Source organism: Emiliania huxleyi (assembly GCF_000372725.1).
Source record: "Emiliania huxleyi CCMP1516 unplaced genomic scaffold EMIHUscaffold_248, whole genome shotgun sequence".
Classification (NCBI taxonomy): Eukaryota; Haptophyta; order Isochrysidales; family Noelaerhabdaceae; genus Emiliania; species Emiliania huxleyi.
In genome coordinates, this window is record NW_005200188.1 from 100,086 (window position 1) to 121,708 (window position 21,623).

General features: G+C 64.8%; 8 protein-coding genes across 8 annotated transcripts; 3 read left to right on the plus strand and 5 right to left on the minus strand.

The window, feature by feature from the left end:
- Nucleotides 1-786: 786 nt before the first annotated feature.
- On the minus strand, nucleotides 787-4,183 carry EMIHUDRAFT_469098 (hypothetical protein; the record flags this gene model as incomplete). Its single annotated transcript, XM_005778301.1, has 3 exons — nucleotides 1,937-4,183; nucleotides 1,247-1,868; nucleotides 787-1,161 (listed from the first exon to the last, which is right to left on the minus strand). Exons 1-3 carry the CDS (start codon nucleotides 4,069-4,071, stop codon nucleotides 787-789), a joined length of 3,132 nt encoding a protein of 1,043 aa, XP_005778358.1. The 5' UTR covers nucleotides 4,072-4,183.
- Nucleotides 4,184-4,770: 587 nt separating this feature from the next.
- Nucleotides 4,771-7,453, plus strand: EMIHUDRAFT_237343 (hypothetical protein; the record flags this gene model as incomplete). The annotated part of the gene is made up of 8 exons (XM_005778302.1): nucleotides 4,771-4,793; nucleotides 4,875-5,638; nucleotides 5,689-5,889; nucleotides 6,106-6,263; nucleotides 6,381-6,764; nucleotides 6,942-7,099; nucleotides 7,183-7,237; nucleotides 7,310-7,453. The coding sequence occupies 8 exons, from the start codon at nucleotides 4,771-4,773 to the stop codon at nucleotides 7,451-7,453; spliced, it is 1,887 nt and encodes a 628-aa protein (XP_005778359.1).
- Nucleotides 7,454-8,779: 1,326 nt separating this feature from the next.
- On the plus strand, nucleotides 8,780-10,260 carry EMIHUDRAFT_237344 (hypothetical protein; the record flags this gene model as incomplete). The annotated part of the gene is made up of 2 exons (XM_005778303.1): nucleotides 8,780-9,834; nucleotides 10,032-10,260. 2 exons carry the CDS (start codon nucleotides 8,780-8,782, stop codon nucleotides 10,258-10,260), a joined length of 1,284 nt encoding a protein of 427 aa, XP_005778360.1.
- A 564-nt stretch (nucleotides 10,261-10,824) lies between these two features.
- On the minus strand, nucleotides 10,825-12,303 carry EMIHUDRAFT_237345 (hypothetical protein; the record flags this gene model as incomplete). The annotated part of the gene is made up of 2 exons (XM_005778304.1): nucleotides 10,825-11,284; nucleotides 11,960-12,303. 2 exons carry the CDS (start codon nucleotides 12,301-12,303, stop codon nucleotides 10,825-10,827), a joined length of 804 nt encoding a protein of 267 aa, XP_005778361.1.
- A 555-nt stretch (nucleotides 12,304-12,858) lies between these two features.
- On the minus strand, nucleotides 12,859-14,147 carry EMIHUDRAFT_443540 (hypothetical protein). Its single transcript, XM_005778305.1, has one exon. It carries the CDS (start codon nucleotides 14,141-14,143, stop codon nucleotides 13,115-13,117), a length of 1,029 nt encoding a protein of 342 aa, XP_005778362.1. The 5' UTR covers nucleotides 14,144-14,147; the 3' UTR covers nucleotides 12,859-13,114.
- Nucleotides 14,148-16,570: 2,423 nt separating this feature from the next.
- On the minus strand, nucleotides 16,571-17,229 carry EMIHUDRAFT_237347 (hypothetical protein; the record flags this gene model as incomplete). Its single annotated transcript, XM_005778306.1, has 2 exons — nucleotides 16,571-16,592; nucleotides 16,943-17,229. 2 exons carry the CDS (start codon nucleotides 17,227-17,229, stop codon nucleotides 16,571-16,573), a joined length of 309 nt encoding a protein of 102 aa, XP_005778363.1.
- A 1,321-nt stretch (nucleotides 17,230-18,550) lies between these two features.
- Nucleotides 18,551-19,699, plus strand: EMIHUDRAFT_469101 (hypothetical protein; the record flags this gene model as incomplete). Its single annotated transcript, XM_005778307.1, has 2 exons — nucleotides 18,551-18,803; nucleotides 18,908-19,699. 2 exons carry the CDS (start codon nucleotides 18,551-18,553, stop codon nucleotides 19,450-19,452), a joined length of 798 nt encoding a protein of 265 aa, XP_005778364.1. The 3' UTR covers nucleotides 19,453-19,699.
- Nucleotides 19,700-19,827: 128 nt separating this feature from the next.
- Nucleotides 19,828-20,274, minus strand: EMIHUDRAFT_237349 (hypothetical protein; the record flags this gene model as incomplete). The annotated part of the gene is made up of 2 exons (XM_005778308.1): nucleotides 19,828-19,947; nucleotides 20,044-20,274. 2 exons carry the CDS (start codon nucleotides 20,272-20,274, stop codon nucleotides 19,828-19,830), a joined length of 351 nt encoding a protein of 116 aa, XP_005778365.1.
- Nucleotides 20,275-21,623: the final 1,349 nt, after the last annotated feature.

A 21,623-nucleotide genomic window follows, 5' to 3' on the forward strand; every position in this document is an offset into this window, starting at 1 on the left:
GCGCTCGGCACCGGGCACCGCCTCGGTATACAAAATGCGCCTGCGGGCGGACCCTCACAGATCACAGATCACAACAAAGGAACGAAGGCAGGCGAAAACGCATGGTGGTGGTGGTGGGGGGGGGGGGTACTACAGAGCCGACGGCTCATATGTGTAGTCAGCGATCGATGCAACCGCACCTTAAACTCCCCCCGCGGTGGGGGCGCGCGGCGAGAGGGCGGCTCAGAGGGGGGGAGGGCGAGAGCAAGGGGAGCCGTGTGTCATTTCCTGCCGCGATGCGGCTCTCTCCCCAGCAATAACTTTTTTTGAGCTAGCCTTCGATGTAATGAGACAAACTCTTTGGATTTTGGGGGAAACCAAGCCCTGCTGAGACCAACCTCGCTGTACACGGTCTAGCCGCCTTCGACGTTCGAGCCGGCGCGCGGCGGCGGCGCGGGCCACACGCAGAATGAGCCCCCCCCCCCCCCCCTCCGCAGGAGAAAGCAGCAATCAGGGAGGACGAGACCTAGGCTAGTCGTCGCCCCACAACAGACCCTGCACTGGTGGGGCAAGCTAGCTAGAGGGGCGACCCGCGCGACTCCAAATCTAAAGGACAGGAGCCCCACGGCGTGGGGACCCTGTCTCCTCCCCCATCCCTCGTTTGGGTTGCGGTTGTCTTTCTTTATTTTCGAGAGGTTTGGGGACTGGCCACAAAAAAATCTTTGACCCACCATTCCACCATGCACCAACCGCACCCAGGAGCTTTCTCTAAAATTTTTCTAGAAAATGTCGCACGACGCACGTGTGTTACCGGGCCTCGAACGGGTTGCCCTGCGTGTAGTTGGACAGGTCCATGTGCCCGTCGCTCGCGCTGGCGATGGCGCACCCCGCGCCAGGCCCAGCACGTGGCGTGTCGTCCTCCTCGCTCCAGAACGAGTGCCAAAAGTGTCCCGAGTCTGCCGACCGCGGCTGCAGCACGGTGCGTGGGTCCGAGAAGGTCTTGAAGATAAACCGTGCAGGCTCGGACCAGCCACAGTCCGCAGTCCCACAGTTGACCGTTAGCGACGTGCAGCGACTGTCGGCGGAGCAGATGCGCTTCGCCTCCGTGAGCGTGGTCTCCTTGGAGTACAGCTCAAAGTCCGCCGGAAGGTAGCCGTCCCCTCGCACCCATTTGCGTGGCACCTGTACACGCGGCGGTTAGTGAGGCGCGCGCACAAAACTGGGCCGGGATCGTGCGGCAAGCCTCGATCTTTGGACAGCCGTCCACCCCGCAGAAGCGCCAGTACACCGTGTAGGTCTCGTCGACCATCTCGTTGAGCGGCCACATGAGCACGCCCTGCCCGCGCGCGCCGCGCGCCCAGAAGGAGCACGGCGGGTACTCCGCCGCGCTCGGCCTCTTCTCGAGCTCGAGCGCTTGCGCCGTGCCGTTGACGAGCGCCAAACGCTCCGCAGCCCGGGGCGCGCTATTCGCGCCGGCCGGCCCAGACACCGCTCCAATGAACCACCCGGGCCACCCCGCCGGCTCCAACCGCAACCTGCTGCCGGCCAGCGCGTGCAACCGCCAGCCATGAGGCGATGAGCCGCGCCTTGGCACCTCAAGCCTGAGGGCACCGGCCGCAGACGGGGCGACAAATCGGCCTGGGAGCGCAAACGCCTCGAGCGCTACCTCTCCGTTGGCTCGTGGCACAGCGCGAAAAGTCGCGGCGTTTGCGGCATCGGAGCCTCCGCGCCGCCGATTCGAGAAGCCAGGCTCGGTGAGCCTTCGCAGCTCGACTGCGCTCTGCCCAAGCACAGAGAGGAATTCGCCGCTCTCGGCGGCCCGCAAGCTGATGAGCTGGCCGCGCGCGTCCGCGGGGACGGGCACAATCGCGTCGTCGAGGCGCTCGCGCCTACGCCCCGGAGCATGCGACGGTGAGGGGCGCGCCGACGGGCGCGCGAAAAGGTAGACGTGCGCCACCGTCCGTGCAACTCGGACTGCCCAGACGTCGTCAGGCCGGCGAGCACGAGCGGGCCGTACAGCAGCGCTGTCATCTCCTTGTACTGGCAGCGTGGGTCCTTGAGCGGCTCAACGTGCAGCGCGGCGGGCAGAGAGAGACGTACGCTCACCTCCTCGCCAGTCCGCACAGGCGGCGTCAGCTCGAAGCTCCAAAAGTCCACATTGAGATCGGTACTGCCCGCCGCCACCGCGCCACTCACCGAGCCACGAAGCCCTCCGTCGCCGCCACCGTCACGCAAGGCGGCAGCGGCGGCCGCAGCGCGTGCCCATCGCGGTATGCGGAGCTTCAGCCGCAGGGAGGACGGCAGCCCAGCGGCGTCCGATGCGCCGTGTCGCTCAGGAGACGCGAGTTGGAGGGGCGTGAGGGTGAGGGTTGCGTTGCACGGAGTGCCGCTCGGCACATCGAGCGCCCCGTTGGCGGTGAGAGTCGCACGGACGCGCTGTTCCGGCCAGACCAGCTCGGTTGGGACGAGCGAGACCAGCCAGAGATCGGCGGGCGACCCTGGGCCGCCAGAGGCGGCGGCGGCGGCGGCGGTGACAGGAGGGGCGAAGAAGAAGGTTGCCTCCTGTAACTTTGCATGGGCCTCGATGCCGGTCCCCATGCAGCAGCTGAAGTACTGGGTGGGGTGGGACCAGCCGCTAGTGCCGAGGTTGATGCCCGCCTCCTTCTTGCTGACCCCTGTGCCGAGGGGGTAGAAATAGAGCATCTGCCCTGGCTGCGTGCCACGCTGAGTGCCGAGCACGCCATTCAGCTGCAGCCGCTCGATGAAGTCTGCGTACTGCGGCTGCCGCGTTGACCGGAAGAGGTCGATGGCGAGCCGCAACGTATTGTGCGTCACGCACGACTCCTGGTGCACCGTTCCGAATGGCGGCGGGCCGAGCAGGTGGCCCAGCTTGTTGGGCGAGCCCCAATTTTCGTGGTGGGAGGAGCCGCCGGTCGCAAACGTGCGCGTCGTGTTGAGGAGGTCGAGAAAGTTCTCAGCGAGGAGGCGGAAGACGGGCTCACCAGTCACCTCATGCCGATGCAGCGCCCCGATGGCGATGGGCACGTGCGTGTTCGCGTGCATTTTTGACAGTCGATCCTCGTGGGTTGCTTGTGGCGAAAGGAAGCAAGGCTTGTCGAATAGAGAGGCCCACCGACGGTGCTCGGGCCGGCCGGTGATGGCCGCCAGCTGCCATAGCACGTCATTCATCCCGCCGTACTCCATATTCAAAGTCGCCCAGTGGTGGGTCAGCCCCGAGGTGGATAGCACTCGCTCTAGGCGGCCGCCCACGTACGCCGCGAGGCCGATGGCGAGCTGCAGCGCGAGAGAGGAGCCGGCGATCGTGTACTGGTCGAGCAGCCCCTGCAACACCTTGTGAAGCGTGTAGTAGGGCGCCCAGACGGGCTCGATGCGCTCGAACCGATCGAGCAGCGACTCTGGAAAGGCAGAGAGGTAGCCCCCGCCCAGGCGCGCAGCGACTTCGGCCATGGCGGAGACGACGTACCGCATCCGACCATCGAGAACGGAGTGGTTTGTTGAAGCCCAGGTCATTGCGCACGCAGACAGATAGTGGCCGAGGAAGTGGCCCCGCAGCTCCATGTGCGGCGCCTCCCAGCCGCCGGCGGGTCTGCCCTTCGGATGCTCGCCCGCATTGCGCCTCCACGCCCACAGCAGGGTGTCGGGGTCGATGGAGAGGAGGTAATTCAGGTTGACCTGCATCGAGGCCCACTGTGCACTGCCCGCGAGCAGCCGCAGTCGCCGCAGGGAGAACTGCTGCAGCGTCGCGGTTGGTGGTTCCGGCAGGCCCTGATACGGCGAGTGCAAGTTTATGGCATGCAACTCGGTGTACTTGGCGCCCGCCTTGCCGAAGCCCGGTCCAGAGTACAGCGGACACGCTATCGTCGTGCCTGCTGCGGGCTCTGTTTGCCGTGGCAGCGCCACCTCTCGCTGCCGCCGTGACTGCGCAGCCAACTCCTCTTCCGTTGCCTTACGAAGAGCAGCGGCTGGTCGCCGCATGTGCCGCTCCAGGCTGAAGAGAAAGACGAAACACAACCCGATGAGAACGGCGAGAAGGAGCACTGTCGACCTCGGCGGCCCGCGTCTCGCGGCCATCTCTACTTGTCCACTCGATCACCGGTCGGGAGCTCAGTCTTGCGGGCGCTCTGCAGCTGCCTGGATCAGTAGCTTCCCGCACCAGCGCTGAGATTGCTCGGTCGAGCCAGCGCGTCAAAAGAATTTTACGACCCAACTCCTCGCTCAAAAGAATTTGAGCTGCTTTTCTTTCTTTCTTTCTTTAGAATTTGAGCTTCTCAGTGCCGGCAAAAAGCAAAAGAATTTGAGCTCCACTGCCTCAAAGCAAAAGAATACCTTCCGGTATTTATACCGGTAGGAAGGCGTGTGGCGAATACAAAGATTCAAAGTGGATCCGCCCGCCCGCCCGCCCGCGCTCCCACCTGCTGGCCCATGCAGCGCGACACCGCCTCCGCTCCTTGTTTGGTGTGTCCGTTTTATTTAGTTATTTAGCAGACTAGCACCACAAAAGGCTTTTCGGAAAAGGCACAGCAAAAGAAAACAACAACCTGGCGTCGCCTTCGCGCTGCTCGCTCTCGCTCGCGCTGCGCTCGCTCTACGCTCTTGTTGCTCGCGCTGCGCTGACTGAGGGCTGTGCTTTGTCTCGGTCGGGACTCGGCCCGTTTGAACTGATCTCGGCGTTCCAGAGAGAGATTTGTGTTTTGTATGTTTGGTTGTTATGTTTGTGAAAATTCTCTTTGTGAAAAATCATCCATAGCGGCGCTGTTGATGCACACCAGCATGATGCTCAGCTCGATCCTCCTGTGCGCTTCCACCACTCGACCACGGCGTCCTGCTCCGCAAAGGCAGGTGGGTGGGAACAGGTTCGGGATTTTTCTTCTTAGGCTCTTCATAATGCCGCTGCTGATGCACATGTTGCTCAGCTCGATCCTGTGCGCTTCCACCACTGGCCTCCAGCCGTCGCGCATCCGGAGCCCACCCATGTCGATGGTCCTCAACGAACGTGCACCGTCGGTCGCCCGCAAAGCCCGACAGGAATTTGCAGCAGCGGTGTCCGAAGTCCAAGCTCTCACAAAGCCGAGCACGCCACTCGAGACGCAGCAGCGACAGTTGATAGATCTGCTGATCGCTCAAGTGTCGGCCAATGACAAAGGATTTGCCGACGAGGTGGCCGACTTGGACAAACGCGGCCGCATGGCCCTCGAGCACCTGGACCGCCGCGATGCGCTTGCAGTGAGCCTGGCCACCGCAAAGGAGGCGGTCGCGGCGGCAGAGGCGGAGGCGGGCCCTCTGCGCGAGGAGTGTGCCGCCCTGGAGCGAGCCAAGGAGAGCTCCGAGCGGACGCTCGTCTCACTCCCCGGAGAGATTGCCTCGCTGCGCGACTCGGCGGAGACGCTCGAGGCGGAGCTGGCCGAGCTGCGGCCAGCGATCGCGATCTTCACGGACGAGCAGGCGGACCTGCTGGCGAGAAAGGAGGGCCTCACCGCTGAGCTCACCGATGCAACCTCCGAGCACCGCTCTCGGTGCGCCGCGCTCGAGGAGGCGCGCAGTCGCGTGGCGGAGCTGTCGGCAGAGCTGCAGTCTACGAGCGCCGCCCTCGCGGCGAGCGACGCGGAGCTGGCCAAGCTGGCGCGGGAGAAGGAGGCGCGTGGCGGCAGCACCCTGTAGCCTGCAGCGAGAGCGTCCTCACGCGGACAGCGTTGTCGCTGCAGGAGACGGCCGCCGCGCTCGAGCCGCTGCCGGAGCGGCTCGAGCTTGCGCGCTCCGAGGCGGCTGAGGCGGCGGAGAGCCTGGCTGCGCTGCAGGAGCGGCGCGAGGCGATGTCGTCCGAGCTAGAGGAGGAGAGCGCCGCGCTGACATCGCGGCTGGCCGCCTACGAGGCCCGCGCCTGCAGCGCACGTCCTCCCTCAGAGCTAGCTCGCGCCCTCTCTTCCCTCGCACCTCACGCCCCCTCTTCCCTCGCACCTCACGCTCCCTCTTCCCTCGCACCTCACGCCCCCTCTTCTCTCGCACCTCACGACCCTTCACACCTCTCCTCCCTCCCTCAGTCGGAGCGCGAGGCCCTTCGCATCGCGCGCCTCGAGCTCGCCCGCGTGCGCAAGGAGCGCAACGTAGTCGCCGAGGAGTCCGCTGCCGCGACGCAAGAGGCTGCCGACAGCGAGGAGCTGGCCAAGGCGCTGCGAAAAGAGATTGAGACCCTCAAAACGGAGGCCCCGGCGCTCGAGGCCAGGCGCGCGCACGCCACTTCCGCGCTCGAAGAGGCCCTCGCCGCGGTCGAGCTCTTCGAGAATGGCGCGACGGCGAGCTCACCGCGCCCTCCGCTCCCACCGCCTCACGCCACGGGGGGGGGGGGGGGGGGCGAAGGCGCGGCTGCTCTTGTTGTCGCGTAGGCGGCCTCTCTCTTCCCGGAGGACTCGCCCGAGCCCGACGCGTCTGCCGCCGCCGGGCAAGGCGAGGACGCGGGCGGGGGCGCGAGCGCGCGCATGGCGGCGGTGTTGGACGAGCGGATCGAAGATACCGGGCGGCAGCTCGCCGCGTCGGTCGCCGACATGGACGACCGCATCGAGGCGCTGGGCGACTTTTCGGAGACGGTCCGCACGGCGATGGAGGCGGCGGCGGCGCGGCGCGAGAGCGCGCAGCGCTCGCTGGAGCAGCTGGCCGTGGAGCAGCGGCGCGCGTCGGAGGAGATGAAGCTGCAGCTCGAGTCTGCCCTCGCCGCCATGGAGGAGATGCAGAGTCAGTGGGACGGCGCCGTCGACTCGAATGCCGTGGAGGTCCGCCGACTCAAGGCGGCCGCGTCTCAGGTGATACGCACCCGACCCCAACCAGCCTTGTAAGCCCCGACCCACCCACCCACCACCACCACCACCACAGACCCACGAAACGCACACTCACGCCGCACGCCGCACGCCACCACGACCGCCTCGAACGACCGCCTCCCCGCCTCGCAGGCTGCGGAGGTGCGGGGCGAGGCCACGGCCGCGCTCGACCGCAAGCGCACCGCCATCGAGTCCGAGGCGCAGGCGCTGAGCTCGCTGTCGGCCACGCGGCGTGGCTTGGCCGAGGAGGAGGCCGCGCTGCGCAAGCGGTACGTGGCGCTACGGCAGAGGTGCGCTCCCTGAGAGCAGAGGGCGCCCCTCGCACCCGCCCACCCCCCAGCCCCCCCCGCGACGCTGGCTCGTGCGAGTGTAGGCGTCTGGCCAAGCTCAAGCAAGGCGGCGCCGGCCGCCCTTTCCCCGCCGCGCCGGTCGAGTGGAGCCGGCCGTGCCCCCCCCCCCAAGGCATATGCACCCTCTGACGCAGCCGCTTCCGCGAGTAGGTTGACCTTGAGGAGGTTGCAGAGGTGGCGGGCGCCAACGCCGAGAAGGCGGCGGCAGCGCTGCTGCGCTTCTTCTCCAGCGACAAGGCGGGCGACGGGAAGGAGCCGCCAGTCATGGGCAGTGGCGCAGAGTCGTCGGAGTGAGACGACGTTGAGCACGATGCCGCGGGCCGAAGCGCGGTTTGCATATAGCTTCAACGCACGCTCGGTTTGTTCTTTTATGTACCGTACTAACTTAGAGGGAATATTGATGTGAGACGACGGAGCCGCGTCATGAGCAGTTTCTGAGAGTCATACACACGTTATCCCTTGTGCCTCTTGACACTCACTATACACACTAGACACTATAATAGGGACTATACACAGTCACAGTGTGCTTTGTGGAGCGACACGACAGTGCTACACCCTACACCAACAGGGGCAAAGCGACTGCCTTCTCCAGGTAGGCTTGCTGCTCATTGATCGTTAAGCCGTCCCACTCGTAGAATGGAACGCTGATCACCCTCCAGCCAGCCGCCGCGAGGAGGCGCCGCTTGAGCCTCGGTGGGGGGAGGCGGGGGCCCCCGGAGGCACCGTGCGCCGCGCAGCAGTGCGGAAACGGTCCGGCTCCGTTAGTCTCCGTTAGTACCGACTTCCCGAATGATTACGGTTGATTAGAGGGCAGATTCGGAAGGATCTCGAGGAGTACAACAGTACATGCAGATAGACCCTCCAACCATGAGAAAACTCCGACCTGATTGGTCGTACTGACCGCCGACAGATCACTCCAGACAGCAGACAGGCCGACGTCTGCACGCGGCCGGCCGGGCGAGAGGCTTGACATGATCCGACCCTGCGACCCTGACGCTGCTGCTCTAGCTATCAGACAACTGCTGACTGCTGCCACAATGTGTGACCGGTGCTGGCCCACTATGGCCTTCCCGGTCAGTGGTGAGGCGCAGTTCAGAGCTGTCGATGGCGCGCTAATCTAAAGAGGTCGGCGACGGCCGACGCCGCGCCTCTTCACACCTCTCTGTTCACAGCATCACAGGTCGCCTCTGGCGCCTGTTCAGCGCACTAGCCCGTCACGCCAAGCGCTAGGGCAATGCGCGATGAGGATCGAGAGCGTTGCGCAGCCACGCCAGCGTCCTCGACGCGCTAATCTAGAGAGATCGGCGACGGCCGACGCCGCGCCTCTTCACACCTCTCTGTTCACAGGTCGCCTCTGGCGCCTGTTCAGCGCACTAGCCCGTCACGCCAAGCGCTAGGGCAATGCGCGATGAGGATCGAGAGCGTTGCGCAGCCACGCCAGCGTCCTCGACGCTAACCTAGAGAGGTCGGCGACGGCCGACGCCGCGCCTCATCACACCTCTCTGTTCACGGGTCGCCTCTGGCACCTGTTCGGCCCGCACTAGCCCGTCACGCCAAGCGCGGGCACGCTTGAGCACGTCCACCGTCGAGAGCGCCCTGCGGCGTCGTCACGAGCACCTGATGAACCCACTCTTTCGCCTCCTCGGCCTCAGTCGAGCGATCATCCTCTACGTCGATCCTACAGGCTACGAGCGCGGCCGTGTGCTCGAGACGTGTGCGGCACGTCATTTCCACGTTGTGGAGGTGTTTTCGCCTCCGTTTGCGTCGCGATTCAGCGGAGAGGTCGAGGGCGTGCTTGCCGCTCCAGCTGCTGGCGAGGAGTGCACATGGGCGGAAACATTAACAGGACGGCGCGGGCGCATCGTCGCCGTGTGCTGTGGCAGCGACGACGGCCTCGCCACCGCAGAGCGGCTGGCAGCGGCATTAACGCCTCGTTGCTCCAATGGTATCAACGTCGCTCGACGCGACAAGTACCTCATGCACGAGGCGCTGCGAGCGGCGGGGCTACGTGCCGCACAGCAGCGTGTCGTCTCGCGTTGGGAGGAGGAGGGAGAGCCGTTCGTGCGAGAGCTGCTTGCGGCGCCATTGGAGCGCGGGGTCGTGTGCAAGCCCCGACGAGGGCAAGCCTCGATCAGGGTCAGCCTTGCGGACAGTGTGGCTACGGCGGGGCGGCAGTGTCGGGCGCTACTCGCCGCTCCCGTCGCGCTGCTCCGGGGCGACGACGAGGCCGGCTCGCCCTCCGTGCTGCTGCAGGAGGAGCTTCGAGGGCGGGAGTGGGTGGTCGACAGCGTGAGCCGGGACGGGGAGCACAAGGTGGTCGCCCTCTGGCGCTACTCCAAGGCGAGCTTGAACGGCGCGCCCTTTGTCAACCTGTGCGACGAACTGCGGCCGGCAAACGACGCCGACGACGAGGCGCTGATGGAGTACGCGCGGCGTGTCCTCGACGCGCTAGGCGTGAGATGGGGCCCCGCCCACCTGGAGATCAAGCGGCCCGCGTCCGGGCCGGTGCTGGTCGAGGCGAACGTCGGCCGGTGGAACGGGGTCGACTTCAAGCTGCTCGCAGACGCATGCCTCGGATACAACGCCTACGAGGCAACTCTGGACGCCTTCACCGACCGCCGCCGCTGGGAGGCGTTGCCAGCGACGCCGCCTCCGGCGCTAGGTGGCGCCGGCCGGTGAGAAGCTTGTGGAAGCTTGTGCCGCTCTCACTCCAGACATCAGCAACCCTCCAACCGCCGGTCCGTGTCTCACAGGCTCGTCAAGCTCGTCTCGAGCGTCGAGGGAGAGCTCCGCGCGCTGAGGCGATGGGTCCCCGTCACACACCACCCGCCACCCTTTCCCCCAACACCCGTCCACCACTTCCCGTCCGCAGGCACGCCGAAGAGTTGGCCGAGCTGCCCTCGCTGGTGCGGTTCGAGACCGAGGCCACCGATCCAGGCGACCGGGTCAAGCGGACTGTCGACCTCGACACATGCGCCGGCTTGGCCGTGCTCCTCCACGCGGACGCCGCGCAAGTCGAGGCCGACTACGCGCGGCTGAGGGCGCTGCAGCCGACACTGTTCGAGGTGGAGTCTGTGGAGACCGGGGACGGGGTGGCATGAGCCGGAGACGGAAGGCGGTGGGCCGCCCGCGCTCGAATGCGGGGCACGCGCGAGAGAGAGAGAGCCGGGCGGTGTATGGCATGGCGGTGCGGAGCGGGCGATTTTGGCGGTCGCCGGGTCCGCGCCGCGGCCCGCGGGTCTCCGCGCGCGTACGTTGAGATCATGACGTCCATGATAACGTCTCAGGATCGGAGGCCCCGAGTCCCTGCCCTTTTTCGTAACAGGCACTTTCTCAATAATTAGCACAGACATACTGTGCGGTGCCCGGTGCCGAACGCTGTCGGACCTTAAGACAGCATTGTAGATCCCTGGGCGAGGGTGGTGGAGAGGGCGGTCCGGCGGCGGAGGAGCGGCAGCAAGGGGAGAGCAGACGGTCGCGATCCGCGCGAGCGAACATCGCGCACGCGGTCAGGAGCAGCAGCGCGACTTTCATCTCGGGGCATCTGTGGAGGGCACGGTGGCGGCGGTGTGATCGGTGGCAATGTGTGAGAGCCTTCGGCGAGAGCCAGTGCTTTGTGTGCGCCTGTCAACTAGCCCAACAGCCCCTGTAGGTAGGTTTGCCTCTCATTGGCCGTCGCGAAGCCGTCCCAACTCGTAGAATGGAACGCTGATCACCCGCCAGCCAGCCGCCGCGAGGAGGCGCCGCTTGAGCAGCGTCGGCCCGTTGGGTTTGCGCACGCCCCGGCCGTCGGGCAGCAGGAAATGAAAGGGGCCGTCCACCTCAATCGCGATGCGTGATGAGGGAAACGCCAGGTCGAGAGAGTAGCCGGTGCGCGGTTCGAGATGCTCCTCCTCAAAGCCCGGGCCCCACACGGCGGCGAGGACAGCTGCAACCGAGCGCTGCAAGCCTGACGTCCGAGCTATGGTCGCCACCATAGCGTCGCAGCAACGCTGGCGCTCAGAGGCGGGGAGGAGGTGCTGCTGCCCGTCTGCTCCTCGCTCCAGAGAAAGCCAGAGCTGCCACTGGTGAAGCTGAACGCGGTTCCCGACGCTCCACGTTGACGGATCCCGCGCGAGCGAGTCGCTGATTACGCGCGAGCAGTCGGCAAGCAGCGCCTGGTGATAATGGTCTGCCGTCGCAAACCCCCACACCGTGTTGGCCAGCCCCTGAGGGGTGAAGCCCGCCAGCCCGCCGCGCACCGCCGCCTCCGCCACCGCCGCAAAGAGCGCCTCTGCAGCCACGCCCGCCGTCGCATACGCCCACACCGTGTTGGCCAGGTTCTGAGGGTTGAAGCCAGCCAGCCTGCTCCGCGCCGCCGCCTCCGCCACCGCCGCGTACAGCGCCTCCGCAGCCACGCCCGCCGTCGCATACGCCCACACCGTGTTAGCCAGGTCCTGCGGCTTGAAGCCAGCCAGCCCGCCGCGCACCGCTGCCTCCGCCACCGCCCCGTACAGCGCGTCTGCAGCTACGCCAGCCGTCGCATACGCCCACACCGTGTTGGACAGCTCCTGAGGGTTGAAGCCAGCCAGCCCGCTGCGCACCGCCGCCTCCGCCACCGCCGCATACAGCGCCTCCGCAGCCACGCCCGCCGTCGAATACGCCCACACCGTGTTGGCCAGGTTCTGAGGCGTAAAGCCCGCCAGCCCGCCGCGCACCGCCGCCTCCGCCACCGCCGCGTAGAGCGAGCGCACCTCACTCACTGGCAGCCGGCACTTGGCCGCACCGTGAGCGATATTTGCTAGTGCTCGCGCATTGCACGACGAGACGAGGTCGAGCGTGCGCTGCAACAGCCGCTCAAGCTGCTCCTCGTGCCGCCGCTCGACGCGCTGCTTGCCCAGTTTGTTCCACAGGTTTGCAGCGTGGATGTGGTTCAAGCTCGACGCGTGGGCAGCAAAGAGCGTGAGCAGTGCGTCAGCGCTGCCAGCATTCGAGATGTGGCTGCTGAGCTTCTTAGCGTTGAGCTGACCACCGGCAGCAGTGCGGCTAGACGAGGGTGGCTGATCGCGCTCATTGTAATAGTCGCGCTCGCGCTCGCTTCTGGACCGACGGTCATCGTAGCCGCTGGGGTGGTGGCACGGGTAGTCGGGCGGCTGGCCAGCCATGCTGTGGTGGCGGGGCGGAGGGATGTGGGGAGGGTAGCCCGGCGGCATGCCAGGCGACAGCCGCGGGCCGTACCCCATCCGCGGGTACCCGGGCGGAGGGCCGGAAGGCGGCATTGGCGCCCGCTGCGGCGGGCCGGGCGGCGGGCCGGGGGGAGGACGTGGCCCGTGGTAGCGGCCGTTGCTCGTCAAGCCATAGCCCGGCGGCATGCCAAGCCGCGCGTGTGTTTTCAGCGCTCTTTGGTGCAGTACCCGGGTACGACTGCCGTGCTTCTAGACGCCGTCGGGACAGAATTTTACGACGGGACTTGCACGGCACTAACACAGGTACACCATTAGAGAGCAAACGACACTGGGCACGGGACTAGTGCGCGCTGACACTAACACCATTGTAAAATTCTTGCGGACTTCCTACAGAGAAGCTCAGAGAGAGGGCTACGAGAAAGCAATGCAGCGACCACCGCAGAGGAGAGCGTCGGAGAGCTCGCCCTCGCGCACACAGCGCGAGCGATATACGTAGCGTAGCTCGTGGGGGCTACGGCAGTGTTCTAGGTATATATATATAAGTGCGCCTGTTACTCTCAAACGTCGTTAGTAAAGAGACAGAGAGGTCGCGAGCTCTCTGCTCTCTGCAGACTCTCTCCCGACACGGCTGAGCGCATCCCCGCGCATGGCTCTCGGGAACTCGCGGCGCGGACCGCCAGCGGCCAAGAGCCCTCATGCTGCACCACCGACGGCGTTCTCACTCACGCCGGCGCATCACATCCTGGGAGCCCTCTCGCACAGCCTCTCTCTCACAGAGTCCCGAGCAGCCTCAGCGCACCACCGCGGGGTAGTGCTCCGGGTACTTGTCGAGGTGCGCGTTGAGGGCCGCCTCCTGGTCCCGCTGCAGCCACGACGGCTCGTCGTACACGTCGGAGAAGAGGTACGCGTTGTTCGGCTTTGGCGCGGCCGACGCGTCGTTTAGCGACTTGATCACCTGCTTGCGGGTCGCCTTGCGGAGGTCCTCCTCCATCTGGGGCGACCACCAGCCGAGGGACTGGAGGTACCGCCCGAACCGGATGATCGGCGAGCGCGCCTCCCAGTACGCGCGCTCCGAGTCCCACCCCTGCTCAGGCGCGTGCGGGTTGCGGTACGCCGAGTCGTCGTCCGACGTCGAGTGGGCGCCGATGCGGTACGTCATGGCCTCGACGAGGACCGGCCGCCGCTGCTCGATGGCGATGGCCCGCGCGCGCTGCGTCGCGGCGACCACGGCGAGCAGGTCGTTGCCGTCGATCCGGATCGTCGGCAGGCCGTATGCCGGCCCGCGCGGCGCGACACCGTCGCCGGCATACTGGTCGCTCGAGGAGGTGGAGATGGCGTAGCCGTTGTTGCGGCAGAAGAAGACGACGGGGCAGCCGTGGACGGCGGCGATGTTCAGGCCGGAGGGGAAGTCGCCCTCCGACGACGTCCCCTCGCCGAGGTAGCAGATCGCGACCCGCTCGCCGCCGCCCTGCTTGAGGCTGTACGCGACGCCAGCCGCGTGCGGGCACTGCGTGCCGAGCGTGGACTTGACGTAGATGATGTTGCGCTCGGCGCTGCCGGTGTGGAGCGGCAGCTGCCGGCCGTGCGCGCGGTCGAGCGCGTTGGCGCAGAGCTGGTTCGCGATCTCCGCCATCGTCATGCCCCGCCAGAAGAAGACGCCGAGCTCGCGGTACTGAGGCAGCACCATGTCGCTCGGCTGCAGCGCCGCGGCGGAGCCCACGCTCGCCGCCTCCTCGCCGCGGGAGGTCATGTAGAAGGAGATGCGCCCCTGCCGCTGCGCGTCGTTGTAGATCTTGTCGAACTCGGACACGTGCACCATCGTGGTCATCATCGCGAGCGCCTCCTCTCTGCTGAGCGAGGGAACGTGCTGCTCGGCGCCCTCGACGACGCAGCCGAGGTCGTCCATCACGCGGAAGCACGGCATCGGGAGCGGCGGGCTCTCCACCTGCGGGTCCCAGAAGTGGAGGGCCGGCGTGTATGCGCTCTGCGCGCCCGCAAAGTGGCTCGTCTCCTGGCGGAGCTGCTCGTTCTCCCGCCGCAGAGCCATGTTCTCCTCGTGCAGCTGGTCGAGGGCGCTGACGGTGCTATTGCCGCGCCGCGCAGCACCCGCACGACGAGCGGCGATGGCAGCCAGCCTCCTCGATCTCAGCATGATGGAGTGGAAGGGTTGGCCGGAAGGGTTGGCCGCGTTCCCCAAGCTCCTTTATAACGCTCTGTTTTTTTTTGATTTTAGCCTTCGATGTTATGAAACAAACGCAAGGCGGACATGGCATATCGCTCTCGGGCCCACAGACATCCCGCACACTCGCCGCACACCCGCCGCCCCCGCGCGCCGTTTTTCTAACGTTTTCTGACGGGTTTTTTGAAGCGAGAAAGGGCGGCGCATTCGGCGGCGTACACTCGAGTACACGCTATCGGTTTTCCGGCAGTTCAGCCCGTAGCGTCCTGCTCCACAATACCCGGCGCAAATCTCTCCTCAATCAAGTGAAAAACAAACACGTTAGTGGTTAGAGTTGTTAGGGCGGGGGGGGGTCATATGTGTGTGCTTCAGAGCAGAGGGCTCCTCACAATGCTCCAGGCTCGAGGCTCCACGGCTCCAGCTCGAGGGCTCCAGGCCTCACTGTCACGCGTGAGTGAGTGAGAGAGAGAGAGAGAGAGAGAGAGAGAGTTTTGTTTTTCGCGTGAGTGACGCGTGACGCGAGATACCTGTGTTAGACTTAGAGAGAGATTTTTGCAATGTGTTTGTTATTTATCTCTCTCTCCCACCGCGCGCCAGTCCCGTGCCCAGAGTTGTGTTTGGGAGAGAGAGAGAGTTGTGTTTGTGGTGCATGGAGTTGTTGTTGTGAAATTCTTTCCGTTATCTTGTTCGTTGTTGCTCAGAGAGTTAGAGATAGAGTTGTTTGGTATTGAGAAGGCCCGCCGCCTGAACATGGGCTGCAAGGCGCGCGGGCAACCCGGCCAACCCTTCTCCCACAAGACCGGCCATGGCTACGTCAGGGCGCATCGCGGTTTCTACCACGACGCGATCTTTGTCAAGCGCAACAACTTCAACCTGCTGCTCCACGAGACGTTCGGCGGCGGCTTCTCGCCCACCGCCGTTCTCAAGCTGCGCCGCCTCGCGCGCAAAGCCGCGCGCGGCAGCGTCGACCGCACGGCCTACTCGCCCAAGTACTCGCTCTCTTTTATGTCCCATGCAGAGCGCATCTCGGTCTCTCTGTTGTGCGAGGCGTGAACCGCGCCATTCGCTCTCACCTGGCAACCCTGTCTGCACGTCTCGCGCGCGCGTGAACAGGGCAGTCGACGCCATCGTTGACTGCAGTGCCCCCGAGCCGACGCGACACTGACAGAGGGAGGTCACCGTCGCTTTCGACCGTGGCGCCGCTGGAGATGTCGCTCAAGAGTGCTGGAGGCGCGGGTGCGAGTGGGCCCGCGCGCTCGACGAGCGCACGCTGCGGGCGGACCACAACGGCGAGCGCAGCGGTGGCAAGGATAAACATCTTTCGTCGGGCTTTCGACAGGTCCTTGAGAAGACGGCCGGAGAGGGGAGAGCGTGATAAGCCGGATCCAGCTTAGCGTTTTTTTATTTTTCTGAGACCATGTGCCTCTTGACATCCGTTCACGTGCACGAGCTTCTTGAGCCCCCCACCCAACCACCCACCTCACGGCGGCCCGGCTGAGGCTTGGAACCACCCACCCACCCACCCCACCCACCCACCTCACGGTGAGGAAACCCACCCACACCGACCGACAAAACAAACCACCATGCAGAGCGCATCTCTCTCTCTGTTGTGCGAGGCGTGAACCGCGCCATTCGCTCTCACCTGGCAACCCTGTCTGCACGTCTCGCGCGCGCGTGAACAGGGCCCTTTCCTGCCTCACAAGGGCGGGGCTGTCCCGGAAAGTGAGAAGAACGCCGGGCAGCGTGTCGCGCAACTTTACCCTCCCATACGTTTCGAGAGAGAGAGACTGTCTGCACGTCTTGCGCGCGCGTGAACAGGGCCACGGTACAGAGCGTGTTCCCTTCCGATGGTTTTCGTGGAAATGAGAGAGCTTGGTTGGGAGCCGATTCGCCCCGAGACCCAACGATGGCACCGGTAGTCGAGTAGGAAGAGCGGACACTTCGGTGTATCTCCGTGGGCCGCCGTCTCTAATCTAGTTGCAGCTCCTGGGACAGCCCCCTTCCGCCTTCGCGGCGACGACTTGAAACTTTTGGTTTGGAGAGAGGCGTGAACCGCGCCATTCGCTCTCACCTGGCAAAGTTGGCAACCCTGTCTGCACGTCTCGCGCGCGCGTGAACAGGGCGAAAAAAGGAAAGGAAAAGAGACGGGGTGCGAGAGGAAAAGCTTGTTCAGCCTAATCATTACAGCAGTCTGTAAAAAAGAAATACCTGCTTCTCACAGCAGACTGGCACGGACTAGCACCACAAAAGGCGACAAAAGCCAACTGGGTGCGCTTCTTAGCTCCCCGGTGAGGTTGATAACTGCACTCCAAGTGCTCCATCCAAGTACTCACTCGCACAACACTGGGCACGGGACTGGCGCGCACTGGCACTAACACAGGTACTGAAAAAAGAAAACTTCCGCGTGCGCGGGATGCGGTGTGTGTCTCACCTGGCAACCCTGTCTGCACGTCTCGCGCGCGCGTGAACAGGGCCAGGATTCCGGCTGCCGCCGATGCTCCATCCCCCGCAACGAGCGTGCGATGCTGCATCACTGCGCCACGAGGCGCAGCAACCTCGACCCGGGTGTTGCTCGAGTCCGCAACGCCCACGGGGCGAATGCGATTGCCTGGCCCTATCGCCAAGCGGCTCTGCTCCTCCTCTTGTCTGGCAGCAATCGCACGCTGCGGCACAGGCCGCGTTGGCGCCGAGGAGGCGGCAAGCCTCAACGCGCCTACCCGTGGCATACCGCCGGATCGGGCCAAGACTAAGGCTGCAGGCGTCGGCCCCGGCTGCTGCGAGGGCCCTCCCGTTGAGGTGTCCATCTTATGTGCAGTGGGGCTAACCACTGTAGGTGTAGCGCGTCGGCAGATCCCCAAAACCGTCGTAAACCCCCCAAAATTGAAGTCGACCGCGCAAAGCTGTCCCCCCCCGCAAACTTTAAACCTCCATAAACATCATTTTGCAGGGGCAGTCGAAAACCGGCTATCAGCAGCAACTGACAGACCGCACGAAAACACCTCTGCCAACCAAAAGAAGAATGGTCACCGCAAAAGCAAGACTGGAGGCGCCCAGGCGGACCTGGCTAGCCAGGCTGAGCCCCTCGCAACCGACCCTCGACCACCCGCTCACGATTATGAGGCGAAAACCGGCTATCAGCAGCAACTGACAGACCGCACGCAAACACCTCTGCCAACCAAAAGAAGAATGGTCACCGCAAAAGCAAGACTGGAGGCGCCCAGGCGGACCTGGCTAGCCAGGCTTAGCCCCTCGCAACCGACCCTCGACCACCCGCTCACGATTATGAGGCGAAAACCGGCTATCAGCAGCAACTGACAGACCGCACGCAAACACCTCTGCCAACCAAAAGAAGAATGGTCACCGCAAAAGCAAGACTGGAGGCGCCCAGGCGGACCTGGCTAGCCAGGCTTAGCCCCTCGCAACCGACCCTCGACCACCCGCTCACGATTATGAGGCGAAAACCGGCTATCAGCAGCAACTGACAGACCGCACGCAAACACCTCTGCCAACCAAAAGAAGAATGGTCACCGCAAAAGCAAGACTGGAGGCGCCCAGGCGGACCTGGCTAGCCAGGCTTAGCCCCTCGCAACCGACCCTCGACCACCCGCTCACGATTATGAGGCGAAAAGCCAGCAAGGAGATCGACGAGGATGGCGTGTGCAGCTCCATTTTATTTTGTTGCGGACGATCGTTTCGAGGTGGTGCGCCCGCACCCCGCTCGTCGACCCCCTCGCACGCCGCTCGGCCGCATTTTGCAGTGTTCCTGCATCCACTGTGATACCAATCGTGCCTCAGACGTGCCTCACTGCACCACGCGCCGACACAACTCACAGGAAGGCTCCTCCTCTCCCTCCGCCTGGATATGTTAAGTAAGGCGAGAGAGACTCAGAGAGATTTTTAGCAATTGTGTTAAGGCGTGGAAGAGGGCATAATGTTGAAAAAAGAAGGGAGAAGCTGGGGGCCCGAGAGCGATATGCCATGTCCGCCTTGCGTTGTTCCATAAAATCGAGGGTAAGGCTAAAAGAAAAGGCGTCTTGCGATCCTAAAATGCGCGTCTCCCTGTCGAGGCTGTCTGCGGCCATCCAGGTTCCCGACCACCTGAAGCTCGTCAGCCAGCAGCTCACTCTCCCGATGGCGTCGGGCCGCTGCATGATCATCGGGCAGCCGAGCTTCAAGTACCCGATCGCTGTGATCCCGCCGCCACCCGAGGTGGCGCCGCTGCTGGCTGCCATCCGCTCGTGCGACGTCCGCCCCTTCCGCATCATCTCCTACGTCGAGGAGTCTGGCCGCGCCTTCAACTGTGCGCCGCCGTAGACGCCGCTCCCGCCAGCCTCGCGTGCCAGTCTCGGGTGGGCGTGCGCCGAGCCCGCGCCTGCGCCCGACGCGACGCGCCCGCGCCACCAGGCTCATTCTTCAACGACGAGGCGCACATGCGCGGCTGGATCGAGTGGCTGTCCGACAACGCCCTCACTGCCGGCAGCCAATTCCACGAATGCGTGCGCAGCGCGATGCCCGAGGACGAGCCGCTGCCGACCGCGGAGACGCTGCTTTTTGGCCGCGGCACGGACGTGCTCACCGACACGCGCTTCGGCGAGTACCAGGTCGGGATGTCCATCTCCTTCTCGCGGCAGGTGCCTCTCGGGCCGGATGAGTATGCCGAGATGTGCGAGGTAGCGGCGTCGAGAGAGTTCGAGCTCCGCATCGCGCGGTGCATGGAGGAGAGAAATGTCGACTACTTTGGCCGGCTCGCCATGCTCGAGGACCCACGGGCGGCCGCGGAGAGAGGCTCCCCCCCCGCCCTCATCACGGCGCTGCGCTACGGCTCGATTGACGACGCGAGGCGCGGCACGGCAGTGGTGCGTGAGCGCATGGGCGTCGAGCTCGGGCGCTGGTTCGGCGGCGGGCACACCTCGCTACTGGGCACGGCGACGCAGGTCCTCGAGCTCTGACCGACGCCGCCGCCGCGTGCCCCTCTCTCCGGCCCCTTTCCAACGCGATGGATTTTGACGACGTGAGAGCGCTGCCCGCCGGCGAGCGGCGGTGTCAGTGGAGCTGTGGGTGTGGCCGGTGCACGGTAGTCGGTAGGCGAGGGGTAGTGTACGGGGTAGCGCGTAGCGCGGTGAGGTGACGTCGGGCTTGAGATGTGATGCGTTGCGCTCGATATCTGATTTTCAAGCGTGATCAAAGCAAAGAAAATGAAACGCCGCAGTTTCCTCTCGTCCCTAGGCCGCTCTCTTTTTCCGCGCCGTCCCAGATGGCTCAGCCACCTGCCGGGAGGGCGCTTCATCTCTTGAGAGGCCAAATGGTTTGCGGAGGGCGCGCGCCTAAGCGTTGAGCTTCTCGTGAAGGTACTCATCGATGTACTCGGTCTTCCAGCCGCCCACACTAAGCTCGTCTACGGTCCGGCCGTCGGCGTCCTGCATGTAGAGCGTGGGCGGTGCGCCCTGGGTGTACGTCACGGATAGGTTGGGAAACTTACCCGCGCGCTCCTCGATGAACTCGGAGAGCGCTGGGTAATGCCCCAGCCGTCATTTACACACGTCGAGCACCGCCTTGGCAAAGTGCGACGCCCGCTGCGCCTCGTCCGTGCAACAGCCCGCGCATTCCTCGACCAACGTGCTGTCCTTGCCCACATGCTCGCCGAGCTTTGTGCACGATGTGCAAAGCAGCGAGGGGCCGAAGCCGAGAGATCGGCAGCGCTCGGAGCCGGGACCGTCCGTCGACGCGGCGGCCGACGAGAGCACCAGCCAAATCGGTGCGCCCACGGCCATCCTGGCGCGCCGGGCTGAGCTGGCCTGCAAAAGTAGATATTTTTTTCTCGCACGCACTGCGTCCCCCCCGGGGCAGTGCTGTGTGCTGGTCCCCGCGGGAAGCCCCGCGCATAGGACAACAACGTCTGTCCCACACACGCACAGACGCGCACATACATCATGCTCGGGCACCCCCCACAGTGTAGTCGTGGTGTGAGCACACAACTCTTAAAAAATCTCTCTCTCACAAGTACTAGCAGAGTGCACACCTGCCTTGGCGGGTGAGGGTCGTAAGAAAAAATAAAATATTCTTAGCTTCAAGCCCCCCTCCGAGACTGGAGACAGAACCCACCCGTACACAGGAGAGATGGGACTGCCCCCCGCCCCCACTTGCCCTGACTACACAGGATAGCGTGCCCCGAAGACGGCGACACATAGTGGGGGACACTGCGCAAGGAGGGGGTGCGAAAGCTCATTGGGGTGCTAGGTGGGACCATGAGGGGGGGTGGGCGGGGTCCTGTGGGGGTGAAATGTTGCGCGGCGAATTCGAGCCTACCCCCTCGCCGCGCCGATCCTCACGCGGAGGGTAAAACCCTGTGGGACAAAACCCCTCCGCGGTCGGCTGTCTTCAGAGTGGACCCCCCCCTCCCCAGCCTCCCCTGTGCATCGCGCACCCCCCCCCGCTCCCCATCGGTGACTCGCGAAGGACACGGACACTCGGGGTGAGGGGGGGTCCCCCCGGAGGGGGCTCTGGGGGACTGTTGGGTTGATCGCTCGTGCCGATCTCGGGTCGATCTCGGGTCGATCTCGGGTCGATCTCGGGTCGATCTCGGGTCGATCTCGGGTCAATCTCGGGTCGATCTCGGGTCGATCTCGGGTCGATCTCGGGTCTCGGGTCGGTCTTGGGTGTCGGTCTCGGAGTGGTCTAGAAAAGAAAAAAATGTCGGGCGAGATGAGGCGAGATGAGGCGAGGTGAGGCGAGGTGAGGGGCGATGAGGCGAGATGAGGCGAGATGAGGCGAGATGAGGCGAGGTGAGGCGAGATGAGGCGAGATGAGGCGAGATGAGGCGAGATGAGGCGAGGTGAAGGCGAGATGAGGCGAGATGAGGCGAGATGAGGCGAGGTGAGGCGAGATGAGGCGAGATGAGGCGAGGTGTACCTCGGCGAGATGAGGCGAGGTGAGGCGAGATGAATGAGGCGAGCGAGGTGTGAGGCGAGATGAGGCGAGGTGAGGCGAGGTGAGGCGAGGTGAGGCGAGATGAGGCGAGGTGAGGCGAGATGGAGCGAGGTGAGGCGAGATGAAGCGAGGTGAGGCGAGCTGAGGCGAGATGAGGCGAGACTAGGAGGCGAGATGAAGCGGGATGTTGTGT